The sequence below is a fragment of the Hyperolius riggenbachi genome, chromosome 9 (assembly GCF_040937935.1).
Source record: "Hyperolius riggenbachi isolate aHypRig1 chromosome 9, aHypRig1.pri, whole genome shotgun sequence".
NCBI classification, from domain to species: domain Eukaryota; kingdom Metazoa; phylum Chordata; class Amphibia; order Anura; family Hyperoliidae; genus Hyperolius; species Hyperolius riggenbachi.
This window is the reverse complement of record NC_090654.1, coordinates 194342179-194358725: the sequence shown is the minus strand read 5'-3', so window position 1 is coordinate 194358725 and position 16547 is coordinate 194342179. Positions and strand designations below refer to the sequence as shown.

General features: G+C 45.5%; 1 protein-coding gene across 1 annotated transcript in view; it reads left to right on the top strand.

Moving 5' to 3' along the window:
- TAFA4 (TAFA chemokine like family member 4) overlaps positions 1-3248 on the top strand; it is a 422848-nt gene extending 419600 nt beyond the window's left edge. Inside the window, exon 6 of the mRNA XM_068253832.1 lies at positions 99-3248. Within this exon, the coding sequence (XP_068109933.1) occupies positions 99-110 (12 nt within the window). The 3' untranslated portion in view covers positions 111-3248. The remainder of the gene's footprint in view (positions 1-98) is intronic.
- Positions 3249-16547: the final 13299 nt, after the last annotated feature.

Below are 16547 nucleotides of genomic sequence, written 5' to 3'. Positions count from 1 at the left end.
TGAGATTTGAGTATAAATGTCTGCTGGTGACTGGCTGGTTTAATTTCTTTGTGGCTGGAGCTGCTCATGCTCTAATTAAATATTTCACTTTATTTCAGGTAACACGATAGCAGAACAGCAAACCCAGAGACAGAGGAGAAGAAATGAAAGCACCTCACTGACAATGGTGGCACTTAGTTTCCTTCCAGAACGTCAAACTTCTTTGTAGACATCACGCTGAAGGAAAACAGCTTTTCCAACCTGTTTTAATGTGCTGATCCTGGATTCTGTAGAAGCTTTAACCAGACTTGTAGAGGATCCACTTTCCGCTGATAGTGACCGGAATGCTCCATGATAAGAGCCTCTTGGAAATAACATCTGGATACAAAAATGTGACCTTACATTTAGAGAGCTGGAGGACAACCTTTATTATGGAAAAGCTTATTAGTTTTTACTTTGATATTTCAGAACTGATCAAAGATTTTACTATATTGCCAAGATGAAACTGGACATTTTTCCTAAATCTAAATAAATTAAAGGCTAAATTTGCAGACAACGTATATATTTCAGTTTAGGGTGCTCGCTATAGCGGCTTACACTAACTTCTTCTAGTTTTCATGGACTTTATTAGGAACGACTTGCAAACACCTGAAGCCAATGAGCAACCTTCTGACATAGTGAGCATCCAGCTATGAACGAAGCAAGTGAGCCGAGCTGGTGGGAATAAGTCCACTGGTAGCCCCAGGAGTTTTAGAGAATTGCTGGTTTATGTATCTCTTAACACCCACCCTTCAGTTTTAGGCTTGTAGAGCCACCCATCTGTTTTTTATGTTTTCGTTACACTGAGGAACAATTATATCTTCTATCATGTTGTTGCTGCTAACCTATCCCACTAGGGTTGTTCCCCTGACTTCCTGCCTTTGAGATTTTTTTAGAAGGCACAGAAAATGAGAAACAACAATAAAAACAAAAACTTTACAAAGGTTCTAACTCTTCCATGTTTTACAAAAAAAAAAAAGATTTTTCTTATATCACTCTTTTTGTCCCCATTGGAGAAATTTGCCACACTAAATCTCAGGTCAGGAAATGAGAGGGATTACCTTAGATGAGGTTACAGGTAGCTATAAAAACCTAAAAGTGTTTTTAATCCATCAAAGAGTATCTGAAACAGTAGCACAACTCTTGGTTCAACATGGAATAAAGAAACTCTAGCCAAAAATGTAATGTATTTGTGGAAAGCAAAAAGGAAATTACTACATCACAATGGTGTAGTAAGTCAAATTAAATAAGACCAATTATTGAGAGTGAATACTCACAAAGAATGGTTACCACCAAGGCAACCACTGGATAGGCAGGTGGAGAGCTTAGACCCGACCACACTCTGGCTAAGAAGTCACGTTCTGTACATCGAAAACATAGGGAATATCACCCCTCTACCAACGGTGGACGAACTTGCAGATAATGGAACAACACCGAGGTGCCAGTAAGATAGAGAAATCCTAAAAAACTGTTTCAAATGAGAGGTAGTGGTGGATTAATGTAGCGTACACAATACAGTTTTTACCTGAAATTGACAAATCGAATCTTCTTCATTGGGGAGATAAGTCTACAGCTTCATTGGAGAAGTAAGTCCACCACTGCCTCAAATTTTAAACAGTTTTTAGGGTATCTTAATCTTACTGGCACCTTCATGCCATTCCATTATCTGCAAAAATATAATGTAGTTATGGATATAGTAGGAATGGTTTGGAACTTACTTTGAGCTTTTAGTTCTGTCATGTTATCCTCATGAACAGAATTGTCCCCCAAAGTGATCATTCATGAAAAATAATTTCAGGTAACATGTATCCCCTGTGTGTATGTACTTTAAAGTGAAACGCCACTGCTGTTAAAAAAGGAATTCTTTTTAGTTCAGCTCTACAAATAGCAGAGAGACTTATTACGGTTATTCAACACTGACAGAGTCTGTAATATGTAGGTGTCCAAGTTATGGTGCCCATGAATGGTACAATTAAAACATTGATTTTTCCCGTTTATGCGACCAAAACAATCGAATAGAGGTAAAATAAAAAAATAATATTTTTTTCGATCAAGGTAGAACGAACAATTATTAAATTTTTTCGATAAAAATCTGGGTGATTGTTTGTGAAATTGTATAGTGTATGGTAGGTTGTATAAAAAAAAATACTATTAGATACACCAACTTTTTCTTCATTTCCGATCGTTTTCTCAGATTTTCTGAAAAATCCATTTTTTGTATGGTACCTCAAATAGTTTTTAAAAACTATTCGACCAAATGGAATAATCAATCAGATTTCTCTGATTGAAAAAAAAAATGAAAAAATTGTACTGTGTATGGGCATCATAAGGAAATAACAATCTCCTCCTGTGCATTTTGCTACTCATGCAGAAAGATGGGAGGTTTCTACGCAGTCTAAGTTTATACTCCACAACGAGCGCACACACTCCAGACTGGCAAGTAACTGTAATTTCATCTTACAGAGGAATTGTATTGAAAATAACAAAATGAATAAAATTGCTTATTTTTTATAATATTACTCAATAAATTATTTAGTCAGTGCTTGCCCATTTCCTTTTCCTTTCCTCTGCCTGATTTACATTTGGAAATATATCATAGGTGGCAACATCTTTAGGTATAGCTTTCTCTGCGGAATGTTTGTATACTCAGTGTTCCAAAGCCAGTATAAAAAATATCTGGCCTCCCAGAATGCTCTGGGAGTAGAATCCCGCATAACTGTACAGTCGAGGCTGTGACATCACTGGGAGGGCAGGGCTCCATACAGCAATATACAGCTATAGGAAGTGTTTCTATTGCTGAAACCTGGATAATTAACGTAAAATAAAAGAAATAAATTATTATGTACAGTACTATGTCCCTAAAGTGCCTCTTTAAATCAGTTTAAGAAGTTCATAGCTGGCTTTAGAGATAAATTAAATTTTACCTTTAAATAGCGTTAAGTTACAAAAGGCCTCGTAGAGCTCTGATGTATGTTTGTAGCAGCTTTTGGTGAAAGGGGAGTTTCACTTTAAGTCGATCCATTGAGGACTAAGATGACGATACATAAAAAACTGTACAGTAGGGAATAGTTAAACCAGTGCTGGGCTTTTATTGCTGTCCATCCTTTCCAGTTATATTCAAGTGAAGGGAAAACTCCCCAGTGGGGAAATGGAGAGCAGAATTCACTCCACAGTAATTGAAATATTTTTCCACTCTATCAAAAAAAATAAATACAAATAAAAGTAAATAGAACGTTTGTCTGAAGCTGAATTTTAAAGCAGTCACCTGAACACAGTGGAGGAACCTCCATATACACAACACAACAAAAATTATATCCAGCAACGAGTTCTTATCTATTTTTTTCTGTTTAAATACTGTTTACTTTTTCTGCAATACTTTTCAAAGTACACAGAACCGTTATCAGATAAGTCCTTAGGAGTTAAGAGAGCGTATAGAACTATTCAGTCACATCACACCAACCTCTGAAGTGTTTACAGACTTCATAAAACCGTTTAGTTATATAAGCCCTGAGGAGCTTAATGAGAAACTCTGACCAAGAATTGAACTTTATCCCAATCAGTAGCTGATACCCCCTTTTATATGAGAAATCTATTCCTATTCACAAACAGACCATCAGGAAATGCTGTATGACTGATCGTGTGGTGAACCCCCCCCCCCCCCCACAAGAAACTCTGAGGACCATGGTACTCCTGGCAGTTTCCTGTCTGTGAACCTTGTTGCATTGTGGGTAATAGTGTTTACAGCTGTTTCCAACTGCCAAAAAGCATGCAGCAGCTACATCACCTGCCAACAGTAAAAATGTCACCATTTAATAAATGTCAGAATGTAAATCAGGGATTTAAAAGATATTACAATGGGTAAACACTGACTAAATCATTTATACATAATTATTGTAAAAATGGAGCACTTTTTTATTACATTATTTTCACTGGAGTTCCTCTTTAAACTGAACTTTAGGGTGCTTAAGTGTTCCTTTAAATCTCAGAAACATTCAAATTGTTCAATGTACCATATGTGTTTCCTGCCTGGGATAGCTACATTGTAAGTCAGACAAAGGTAACTTCAGGGTCTGCTTTTTTTGTCTGTGTACAGAGCTTAAAGAGGAATTTCAGTGAACATTTTTACTGTTGGCAGGTGATGTAGCTGCTGCATGTTTTTTTGGCAGTTGGAAACAGCTGTGAACAGCTATTTCCCACAATGCAGCAAGGTTCACAGACAGGAAACTGCCAAGAGTATGTACTTTTCTTGTGGGATGGGGTTTCACCACAATATCAGTCATACAGCGCCCCCTGATGCTCTGTTTGTGAAAAGGAATACATTTCTCATGTAAAAGGGGGTATCAGCTACTGATTGGGATAAAGTTCAACTCTTGGTCGAAGTTTCTCTTTAAAAATTGTATAAAGATCATCACACCTGAGATGTTCAAAGCCCATTTAAAGTAAGCAAAAATATATTTGCACTATTGAGTTGTGTTTGGTATGTTTTGAAACCCTTCTTGGGTTCCCATCAAGGATTTATTTGAAAATGTCCAATTTTGTTTTTAAAAAAGTGCTGGATGAGATGCTTAGGCCTACATTGTTCTACATCATGGAGTCATGGCTCTACATAGTGGTTTGTCCTGTCCAGTCTTGTAACTGTTACTCATCAATGAGATACAAATAATGTTAAGTAGATGTAAATGTGTATGCTAATTTTATGCAAATATATGCAGCTTGAAAATGTACTGTATTTTATTAGTTTGTTTTCAAGCACCATACATCTGCAGAAAATGTTTGCATCAGCATATTATATTTTTATGTCATTGGCCACACGTAACTGTCACTAGCTCACAACAGTTAGTTATATTTGAGATACATTTCCCATAATTCCTGCTGGCAGCAATTTAGGGGATGAAATGAAGACACACTTAATTCCCAGTGTAATATTTGTACCTTTGACATGTCATCAGTAGACATATACAACATTTATTTACAGTCATGGTGGCTTGCGGTTCAGCTCTACTGCCTCACACCTGACAAGTATTAGTTAACTCCATCCTTGAGGGGGTTGAGCTGAATATCACAACTAGCTGACAGCATACAATATTGTAGCCCTAATGGCAGATTGTTAAGACCATTTCTTCTCAACAGTATTTAAAGGGATACTGTAGGGGGGTCGGGGGAAAATGAGTTGAACTTACCCGGGGCTTCTAACGGTCCCCCGCAGACATCCTGTGCCCGCGCAGCCACTCACCAATGCTCCGGCCCCGCCTCTGGTTCACTTCTGGAATTTCAGACTTTAAAGTCTGAAAACCACTGCGCCTGCGCTGCCATGTCCTCAATCCCGCTGATGTCACCAAGAGCGTACGGCACAGACACAGACCATACTGGGCCTGCGCAGTATGCTCCTGGTGACATCAGTGGGATCCAGGAAACGGCAACGCAGGCGCAGTGGTTTTCAGACTTTAAAGTCTGAAATTTCAGAAATGAACTGGAGGCGGGGCTGGAGCATCGGTGAGTGGCTGCGCGGGCACAGGGTGTCTGCGGGGGACCATTAGAAGCCCCGAGTAAGTTCAACTCATTTTCCCCCAACCCCCTACAGTATCCCTTTAAGAAAGGTCTGGGGTTTCTTGACAAATACGGTATATCAGCTACCATAACTAACTAAAGGGCAATTGAATCCAAGCACTTGATATGGACTTACAATTTATCCATAGATTTTTAATTTTGACATAAGATGGGCTTCAATATCTAATTACACTGTCAAAGCTATACATATGTATCTCTAGGACATATATGAAGAGTCTGCCTTTAGAATAGTTTCTATATCTTTCCCAGCAACCAATCAGTGTTCCCTTTTAAGTCCCTTTACATGTTCCAACCAGCAACAAGAAAAGGAGAACCTGAATAGTTGCTAAAGTCCCCTACACACACGCTTGATTAAAGTCGGCTGAGGTGCAATATAAAAACCACTTCAGTCGATAATCAGGCGTGTGTAGAGAAAATGATCCACCAGGCAGATCAAATTGGCCAAGCGATGGACAACTGCATTGTGCAAGCCACTCCCCTGACCACCACGTGATATCACACACGCTCCATTGTTCCTCCTTCGCCCCCCTCCTCCGCATAGCAACAGAAAGTATCATCAGCTATACAGCTGACTTCAGTCTGTACAGCCCAGCCGAGCAATGCGACAGTAGACACAGGTGTGTACGCACCTTAACAGAGGGACTGAATCCACTATCTCTACAGTCAGACTCTTTACCTGAGGACTCTTTAAAATTGAAAAAAACTTTGTATTAATCGCAAGATTTTTTTTTTAGTTTTAGGCTACGTTCACAGTGAAGTGTTCCACTGGACAATAAAATCGCATTGCTAACTCAGAGTGATTATATTGGAATGGTACTTGGCTGCATTAGTGGTGTGGTGCAGTGGAATTCCTTGGCATGCAGGCAGTGCGGTACCACAAAAGTAATCGTTTCCAGGTGCAGTGAAGCATACTTTGTATGTACTGTATGCTTCTCTGTAGAGGACAAGGGGGGGAAAAGGAGGGGGAGAGCGCACTCAATAGACAATTTGAGAAAAATGGTTAGCTAACCGTGGAATAATCTCACCTGAGATTCTTGCCGATTAGCCCATATGGGTTGGTCGGCTGAAGAGCTTTTGTCCCACTCAGAACCGGGGACCAGGTCTTTCCAGCGATCTTCCTCCACAAGATGTACTGGCACATATGCTCCTCCGTCCACTGAACTTCAGTCCTGGATCAGATGTATTTCCACTCCTCGCAGATGCTACCTACCGCTATAGGCGGCCACATTTATGCATAGGAGTGTCTGCACAGAGGTGTCTTGGATATGCAGGAGGGATCAGATTTGTGCCTATAAGACTCCACGCAGCTCTGTATGCTTTACACTTGTAAGCCACAGGCTGCAGGAGCTCTTGAAGCCAGGAACTGGCTGTTTGTGTGAGGAGTAATGGCTGAGAGAAACTCCACTCTGCGTGTCTTGCACAAGCAAGCAGCAGGCACCTGGAGGTAAGTTTGTGAGCTGACAAGCAAGTGCGTGGTAGAAAGGATAAAAGGCGGCTGCCGTGTAGTGTAGTTAAAAGTATTTATTCTAATAAACAGCAACGCGTTTCCGAGAGCTCCACTCTCTTTCATCAGGCTAAAAAAAGAAGAAAAGAAAAAATAACCTTAGTTTGAAAAAAGTTAGTTTTGCAAAGATCTCCATAGACAGATTAACCACTTTTTCCACCACTATAGTATATCTACGTCCTCTGTGACTTCATCTAAGCCACAAGGATGTAGATATACGTCTTTTATAGAGATGGCTTGAACCTCCTATTTTCGGTTCACGAACCTCGAACACGAACTTCCTCAAAAGTTCGGTTCGCATCAGTGGCGTACCTAGGGCATTTGACACCCGGTGCTGGGTATTAAAAGACACCCCCCCCCACCCCCCAAAAAATGGGTGAGGCTATAACCTGCGGCGCGCGAAGCGCACTGCAGTGAAAAATGGGCATGGACATGACCAGATGAGGGCGGAGCTAACTAATTTAAAGTGAACCCGGGATGAGAGTGATATGGAGGCTGCCATATTTATTTCCTTTTAAACAATAGGGAGCCCTGCTGATCTATTTGGCTGCAGTAGTGAACTGAATTACACCAGAAACAAGCATGCAACTAATTTCGTCAGTTCTGACAATATTGTCAGAAACCCCTGACCTGCTGCATGCTTGTTCAGGATCTATGGTTGAAATAATTAGAGGCAGAGAACCAGCACGGCAGCCAGGCAGCTGGCATTGCTTAAAAGGAGATAAATATGGCAGCCTCAATATTATTCTCACCTCGGGTTCCCTTTAAAAGTGCAACGCAAAGACAGTGGGCCCAAGTTTTGGTGAGCCTTTTCCCAGAAAATTCACATAATTGTGCAGGTTTTCTCAAGAAAATACACGTAAAGTGAGTAGATTTGCGCAGAAAATAAATGCAATCATGGCGGTAGATTTGCCTAGAAAATACATGCAATCATGTGGAAGATTTGACCAGAAAATACATGCAATCGTGGCAGACCTGGCCAGAAACCACTTTAATCATGTAGCAGACCTGACCAGAAAATGCATACAATCACGTAGCAAACCTGGCCAGAAAACACTTCAATCATGTAGCAGACCTGGCCAGAAAATACATGCAATCATATCGGCAGAGCTGACCAGAAAATACATGCAATCAAGTGGAAGATTTGGCCAGAAAATACATGCAATCATGTGGCAGACGTGGCCAGAAAACACTTCAATCATGTAGCAGACCTGGCCAGAAAATACATGCAAGCATGTGAAAGATTTGACCAGAAAATACATGCAATTATGTGGAAGATTTGACCAGAAAATAAATGCAATCATGTGGAAGATTTGACCAGAAAATACGTGCAATTATGTGGCAGACCTGACCAGAAAACATGCAATCATGTGGAAGACTTGACCAGAAAATACATGCAATCATGTGGCCGACCTGGCCAGAAAACACTTCAATCATGTAGCAGACCTGGCCAGAACAGTCGATACACCTGCTAATATAAATAAAAAAAAAACATTTACTCACCTGAAGCAGCAGCAGACCTCCTGTCCCGGCTTCCATCCGGCGCAGCTCCCACAATCCTCTGCAGCAAGCCAGCAACTGAAACTCCCGCACTAGGCTATGGGAAACCAGGGCTATGGGAAAATGGCGCCTGAAGCCCTGCACTGTGCAGACTCAAAGTCTCCAGAGCAGGGCTTCAGACGTCATTTTACTGTAGCCCTGCTCTGCCGCAGCTGTGGGCTGCTGCTGTCAGTGAACTGACGCCGAAAGTCAGTTCATGCTGGGGGGTGCTTTAGGTGGCTTGGAGAATGGCGCTGCCATTGCCCCAGTATAGCTAGTATAGTTGCCCCCAATATAGCTAGTATAGTTGCCCTTAGTGTAGGTAATATAGTTGCCCCAGTATAGCTAGTATAGTTGCCCCCAGTATAGCTAGTACAGTTGCCCACAGTATAGCTAGTATAGTTGCCCCCAATGAAGTTAGTATAGTTGCCCCTGTATAGTTAGTATAGTTGCCCCAGTATAGCTAGTATGGTCGCCCCCAGCCAGTATAGCTAGTATAGTTGCCCCCAGACAGTATAGCTAGTATAGTTGCCCCCAGCCAGTACAGTTAGTATAGTTGCCCCTAGCCAGTATAGCTAGTATAGTTGCCCCCAGCCAGGATAGCTGCCCCCAGTATAGCTAGTATAGTTGCCCCAGCCAGTATAGCTAGTATAGTTGCCACAGCCAGTATAGTTGCCCCCAGTATAGCTAGTATAGTTTAGTTGCCCCCAGTATAGCTAATATAGTTGCCCCCAGTAAGTATAGTTGTCCCCAGTATAGCTAGTATAGTTGTCCCCAGTATAGCTAGTATAGTTGCCCCCAGTATGGCTAGTATAGTTGCCCCCAGTATGGCTAGTATAGTTGCCCCCAGTATGGCTAGTATAGTTGCCCCCAATATGTATAGTTGCCCCCAGTAAGCTAGTATAGTTTGCCCCAGTAAGCTAGTATAGTTGCCCCCAGTATGGCTAGTATAGTTGCCCCCAGTAAGCTAGTATAGTTGCCCCAAATATGTATAGTTGTCCCCAGTAAGCTAGTATAGTTGCCCTCAATATGTATAGTTGCCCCCCGTAAGCTGGTATAGTTGCCCCAGTAAGCTAGTATAGTTGCCCCCAGTAAGCTAGTATAGTTGCCCCCAGTAAGCTAGTATAGTTGCCCCCAGTATGGCTAGTATAGTTGCCCCCAGTAAGCTAGTATAGTTGCCCCCAGTAAGCTAGTATAGTTGCCCCTAGTGATGGGCGAACACCTGGATGTTCGGGTTCGGGAAAGTTCGCCGAACATGGCCGAGATGTTCGGCATGTTCGGGCCGAACCCCGAACTTTCCGAACATCCAGCTTTTGGGGGCCATATGGGGTCGCAGGCATAAGGGGGGAGCATGCCCCGATCGCGGGGGGGGGGGGGTCGGAAATTCCCCCCACCCCCTCCGCTAGCGCTCCCCCCTCTGCCCGCTTCCCCATTCAAAAGTTTAAGTAAAGTACCTGTAGTGGATGGCCTGGCAGTGGGCGGCACTGTGGAGTGAGGAGGAGGAGTCCGGAGAGTGACGAGTTGAGGGAGGCCGGGCAGCGGGCGGTTCAGCGGAAGTACCTTTGTGGTACTTCCGCCCTTTCTCTGACCTCACGCCCGCTGCCCGGCCTCCCTCAACTCGTCACTCTCCGGACTCCTCCTCCTCACTCCACAGTGCCGCCCACTGCCAGGCCATCCACTACAGGTACTTTGCTTAAACTTTTGAATGGGGAAGCGGGCAGAGGGGGGAGCGCTAGCGGAGGGGGTGGGGGGAATTTCCGACCCCCCCCCGCGATCGGGGCATGCTCCCCCCTTATGCCTGCGACCCCATAGGGGGGCAGTATTCGGCCGAACAGGGCCCTGTTCGGCCGAACAGGGGCCCTGTTCGGCCCTGTTCGGCGGCCATTAGAAGTTCGGGGCGAACCCGAACTTAAAAGGCCGAACACCATCAGGTGTTCGGCCGAACGCGAACATCACCCGAACAGGGTGATGTTCTGCAGAACCCGAACAGTGGCGAACACTGTTCGCCCAACACTAACTTGCCCCCAGTAAGCTAGTATAGTTGCCCCCATTGTGGGTGCCCCAGGAGTGGGAAGCAGGGCTAGATGGAGGGGCTGTAGAGGGGTCCCTCACCTGGGACCCCTCCTTCTGTCTCTCTCCCCCCTCCAGAATAGCGTCGACAAGTGCGGGGAGGCCGGAGGCGTACAGAAAATTACTCACCTAATCTCCGCGATCCAAGCGTCATGACGTTATAGGTCTCCGCCTCCAATGCCGCCCACTGTGCTTCCGCTAATCAGGAAGCACAGTGGGCGGCATTGAAGACGGAGACCTGTAACGTCATGGCGCTGCGCTCCACGCTTGGAACGCGGAAATCAGGTGAGTAATTGTCCATACGCCTCCGGCCGCCATGCACTTGTCGCCACTAATTTCTGGAGGGGGAGAGAGAGGCAGAAGGAGAGGTACCAGGTGAGGAAGAGGGGGATATGTCCCCCCTCCCCACCGCTGCCTCCACAGCCCCTCCTTCTAGGCCTGCTTCCCTCTCCTGCTGTGCTGCTGTGGGGGGTCGTGGCGACACCCCCCTGGGTGTCTGACACCTGGTGCGCCATGCCCCCCTGCGCCCTATGGTAGGGACGCCACTGGTTCGCATGAACTTTCGCAAACCGCAATAGACTTCAATGGGGAGGCGAACTTTGAAAACGAGAAACACTTATGCTGGCCAGAAAAGTGATGGAAAAGATGTTTCAAGGGGTCTAACATCTGAGTTTTTGCATGGATGAGTGGGATAGACGCCAAAAGTCCCTGGGGAAAAATTTGACGCAAAGCAGCGTTTTAAGGGCAGAAATCACATTGAATGCTAAATTGCAGGCCTAAAGTGCTTTAAAACATCTTGCATATGTATACATCAATCAGGGAGTGTAATTAGAGTACAGGATCTTCTCAAAAAATTAGTGAATTAAAACAAAAAAAGTCAACCTTCAAATAATTATGTTCAGTTATGCACTCAATACTTGGTCGGGAATCCTTTTGCAGAAATGACTGCTTCAATGTGGCGTGGCATGGAGGCAATCAGCATGTGGCACTGCTCAGGTGTTATGGAGGCCCAGGATGCTTCGATAGCGGCCTTAAGCTCATCCCGAGTGTTGGGTCTTGCGTCTCTCAACTTTCTCTTCACAATATCCCACAGATTCTCTATGGGGTTCAGGTCAGGAGAGTTGGCAGGCCAATTGAGCACAGTAATACTATGGTCAGTAAACCATTTACCAGTGGTTTTGGCACTTTGAGCAGGTGCCAGGTCGTGCTGAAAAATGAAATCTTCATCTCCATAAAGCTTTTCAGCAGATGGAAGCATGAAGTGCTAGCTGCATTGACCCTTCCCTTGATAAAACACAGTGGACCAACACCAGCAGCTGACATGGCACCCCAGAACATCACTGACTGTGGGTTCTTGACACTGGACTTCAGGCATTTTGGCATTTCCTTCTCCCCAGTCTTCCTCCAGACTAGTGTTGGGCGAACACCTAGATGTTCGGGTTCGCGAACGTTCGCCGAACATCGCCGCGATGTTCGGGTGTTCGCGCCGAACTCCGAACATAATGGAAGTCAATGGGGACCCGAACTTTCGTGATTTGTAAAGCTTCCTTACATGCTACATACCCCAAATTAGCAGGGTATGTGCACCTTGGGAGTGGGTACAAGAGGAAAAAAAATATTTGAAAAAGAGCTTATAGTTTTTGAGAAAATTGATTGTAAAGTTTCAAAGGAAAAACTGTCTTTTAAATGTGAAAAATGTCATGTTTCTTTGCACAGGTAACATGCTTTTTGTCGCCATGCAGTCATAAATGTAATACAGAGAAGAGGTTCCAGGAAAAGGGACCGGTAACGCTAACCCAGCAGCAGCAGCACACGTGATGGAACAGGAGCAGACGCAGGAGGAGAAGGCCATGCTTTTTGAGACACAACAACCCAGGCCTTGCATGAGGACAAGAAGCGTGCGGATAGCATGCTTTTTACCGCCATGCAGTCATAAATGTAATAAAGATAAGAGGTTCAATAAACAGGGACCGGGCGTCAACGCTAACCCAGCAGCAGCAGACGTGATGGAACAGGAGGAGGCGCAGGAGGAGAAGGCCACGCTTTCAGGTGCAACTCAGGCCTTGCATGAGGACTTAAAAATGTGTGCGCAAAGCAATGCAATGAGTAGTTTTCAGGACACAATGGGCTATTCGGAGGAGCTATTCCCACCCCCACAATCTTCTACCTGTGAAAGGTCAATGGAACAGCCACAAATGTTGTGCCCGGATTCACAACCTTTTTCTGTGGAAAATGCACCTCGCACTGAAATGCAAGGTGAGGCCGAGGATGAACATGACGTCAACAACTCAACATGACGCAAAATGGGGGCGGAACAGAAAGCTGCTTTCAATGTTTTGAAGGCCTTAATTGCCTCCGGTGGCCAGTTAGATGCATCATTCATCACACCCAAATCCCAGAGCAATGTGTGCAGGAATTTGAATCGCAGGAGGTGTACCGAGATCATCTGGACAAGTGACCAAGTGACAAGTGACCAAGTGAAAAGTGACAAAGTGACCAGTGACCAAGTGACAAGTGACAAAGTGACAAGTGACAAAGTGACAAGTGACAAAGTGACAAAATGACAAAGTGACAAGTGACAAAGTGACAAGTGACAAGTGACAAAGTGACAAGTGACAAAATGACAAAGTGACAAAGTGACAACTGAGAGGTTGTTCTGGGGAGCTCCACTGCACTCAGTCGCATATGAGGAGAGGTCTCGTCGGGACTGCTGATCCTCCTCAGCTTGCTCAAAGCCTTGAGGGTTCCTGAAGATCCTCTGCTTGGAGTTCGCCGGGGTTCAGCTTGGTGTCGGGGTCGGCGGCGTCCTCCTCACTCCAACGTGGCAGATCTTCTGTTGAGAGAAAAAAAAAAAACATTGTTAAAAGTCCAGTACCGCTTCTGAAGGACTCACCAAGAGATGCAGGAGCGCTTTAATCTAGCGCACCATCGCTCGCTGGGTGATGTCCCTCCCTACGCGCTGGAATTCTACGCTGCACATGCTAGCACGCTTTTGCGCAGTGCCGAGGCGCATTCCAGCAGCTAGCTACCAAGCTTCTGTGGATCTGATTGGGCCACCATGTTGGATCTCTGCCAAGTCCTCCAAAATTTTGAGCAATCCACGTTGCGTGACTGAGCAGTGACAACTCTACAGTCAGCATTACAATACCACTGCTGTGTTTACTGAAGAAATCAATGTTGAAGATGGAAACCGCTGGCATGATGCAAGTGGGGGATTCTGAAGATGAAAACGATCAGCGTGATGATACCAACATCAGGCAACCTGCCTGAGGAAACGCTGGTCCCAGCTATGACAAAGAACAGGACGAGGAACAGCTGGAGTTGGAGCAGGAATTGGATGCCCCCACTGCCGAGGGACAGAGCGGTGCACGTTGGACTTCCACAATTTAGCGGGAATGGACAGCAGAAGAGGAAGAAACTGATGCTGGTGACGAATATGGTGCATCACAACAATCACAATGCTCACTAGAACATGAAGACAGAGGAGTCTGGCAGGACTCTCTGGCACACATGGCTCAATTCATGCTAGACTGCATTGAACGCGGCCCGCGCATTATTCACTATTCATTATTATTCATTATTCTGGAATTTGGACAACACCAATTACTGGGTTTATACCCAGTTTATACAAACACAATGTTAAAAAACTGATTGAAGAAAGTGTCAGACAGGTCAAAAATGGAACAATTCCAGCAGGCCCTTGAGGATGGAGACTTTAGAGAGGAGATTGACATCCTCCTCCTTCTCTAGCCAGTTGTACGCCGACAGACTGACTTCAGCAAACCCAGGAGGACCAGGAGGGCAGCAAAGAACACAAGCTGCTGCTAGTGCCGAAAAGGGAATGGTATTGGCAGTGTCCTTGGAGTGGGAACATTTTCTGACACCCATGCAGCAGCCCACAGAACAGCAATCTGGCAGTTCCACGTCCTCCAACACCAATCGCCTGGAGAAGATGGTCAAGGTCCAGGACTACATGTCAGATGGCGTAGCTGTGTTGAACAATCCATCTGCAGACAGACGGTGAGTGTGACAGGCAGCACAGAAGGACCATGGCAACTCACTCATAGTACCACAGTTTGATAGTGCTGCCCAAAAAATTATATGGATCCGTGGACCCGGGCACTGCGGGCAGTACTGGGAAGTGGGAACGCAGATTTTAGTACCTAAACACACGATACAACATGTTTTCCGGGGTCGGACTCTGAGGCACATACAGATGGTCCCGATCATCATCCTCATCATACAACTCTTCTCCTGAGTCTGACCCACCCACCACCTCTGCCACCCAAACATCCCCAGACACAGACCCCTCATCGTCCTCAACATTAACTTGGGATGCTGGCCTGAGCCAGACCTCCTCCTCCACATCAGGCCCTATCATCTCCTCAATGGCAGCCCTCATTAATCGCTCTGGCGACGGACTGATGGACACAACGTTCTCCTCCGGGGAGGGCTGCTGCTGACCACTGGCTGCTGGGGTGGATGTTATAGCTTGCGTGGGGCGTTGGCTGTTGCTGTTGTTGGGAGTGCTGCTCACAGCGGAGGTCTCTGAGGAACTCATGGTGAGCTCATATAGTGGTTGGCGGTGAGTGGAGTATTACTGATCCCAGCAATATACACACTGACTGGCAGAGTATGCAATGCTATATAGTCTGGCTGAGCGGTGTACACAGAGTGGCAGTACACACAATGCTATATAGTCTGGCTGAGCGGTGTACACAGAGTGGCAGTAAACAATGCTATATAGTCTGGCTGAGCCGTGTACACAGAGTGGCAGTAAACAATGCTATATAGTCTGGCTGAGCGGTGTACACAGAGTGGCAGTACACACAATGCTATATAGTCTGGCTGAGCCGTGTACACAGAGTGGCAGTAAACACGATGCTATATATAGCGTGGCTGAGCGAGGTGCACAGTGGCAGTACACACAATGCTATATAGTCTGGCTGAGCCGTGTACACAGAGTGGCAGTAAACACAATGCTATATATAGCGTGGCTGAGCGAGGTACACAGTGGCAGTACACACAATGCTATATAGTCTGGCTGAGCCGTGTACACAGAGTGGCAGTAAACACAATGCTATATATAGTGTGGCTGAGCGAGGTACACAGTGGCAGTACACACAATGCTATATAGTCTGGCTGAGCCGTGTACACAGAGTGGCAGTACACACAATGCTATATAGTCTGGCTGAGCGGTGTACACAGAGTGGCAGTAAACACAATGCTATATATAGCGTGGCTGAGCGAGGTACACAGTGGCAGTACACACAATGCTATATAGTCTGGCTGAGCCGTGTACACAGAGTGGCAGTAAACACAATGCTATATATAGCGTGGCTGAGCGAGGTACACAGTGGCAGTACACACAATGCTATATAGTCTGGCTGAGCCGTGTACACAGAGTGGCAGTAAACACAATGCTATATATAGTGTGGCTGAGCGAGGTACACAGTGGCAGTAAACAATGCTATATATAGTGTGGCTGAGCGAGCGGTGTACTACTGTTCCCAGCAGCGACACACAATGACTGGGGGGGACCATGGCTAGCGTGGCTGGAGAGCGAACTACCCTGCCTGCCTACCCAAAGCTAAACCCACAGACAAATGGCGGAGATATGACGTGGTTCGGGTATTTATTTACCCGAACCACGTGACCGTTCGGCCAATCAGAGCGCGTTCGGGTCCGAACCACGTGACCCGTTCGGCCAATCACAGCGCTAGCCGAACGTTCGGGGAACGTTCGGCCATGCGCTCTTAGTTCGGCCATGTGGCCGAACGGTTTGGCCGAACACCTGATGGTGTTCGGCCGAACTCGAACATCACCCGAACAGGGTGATGTTCTGCAG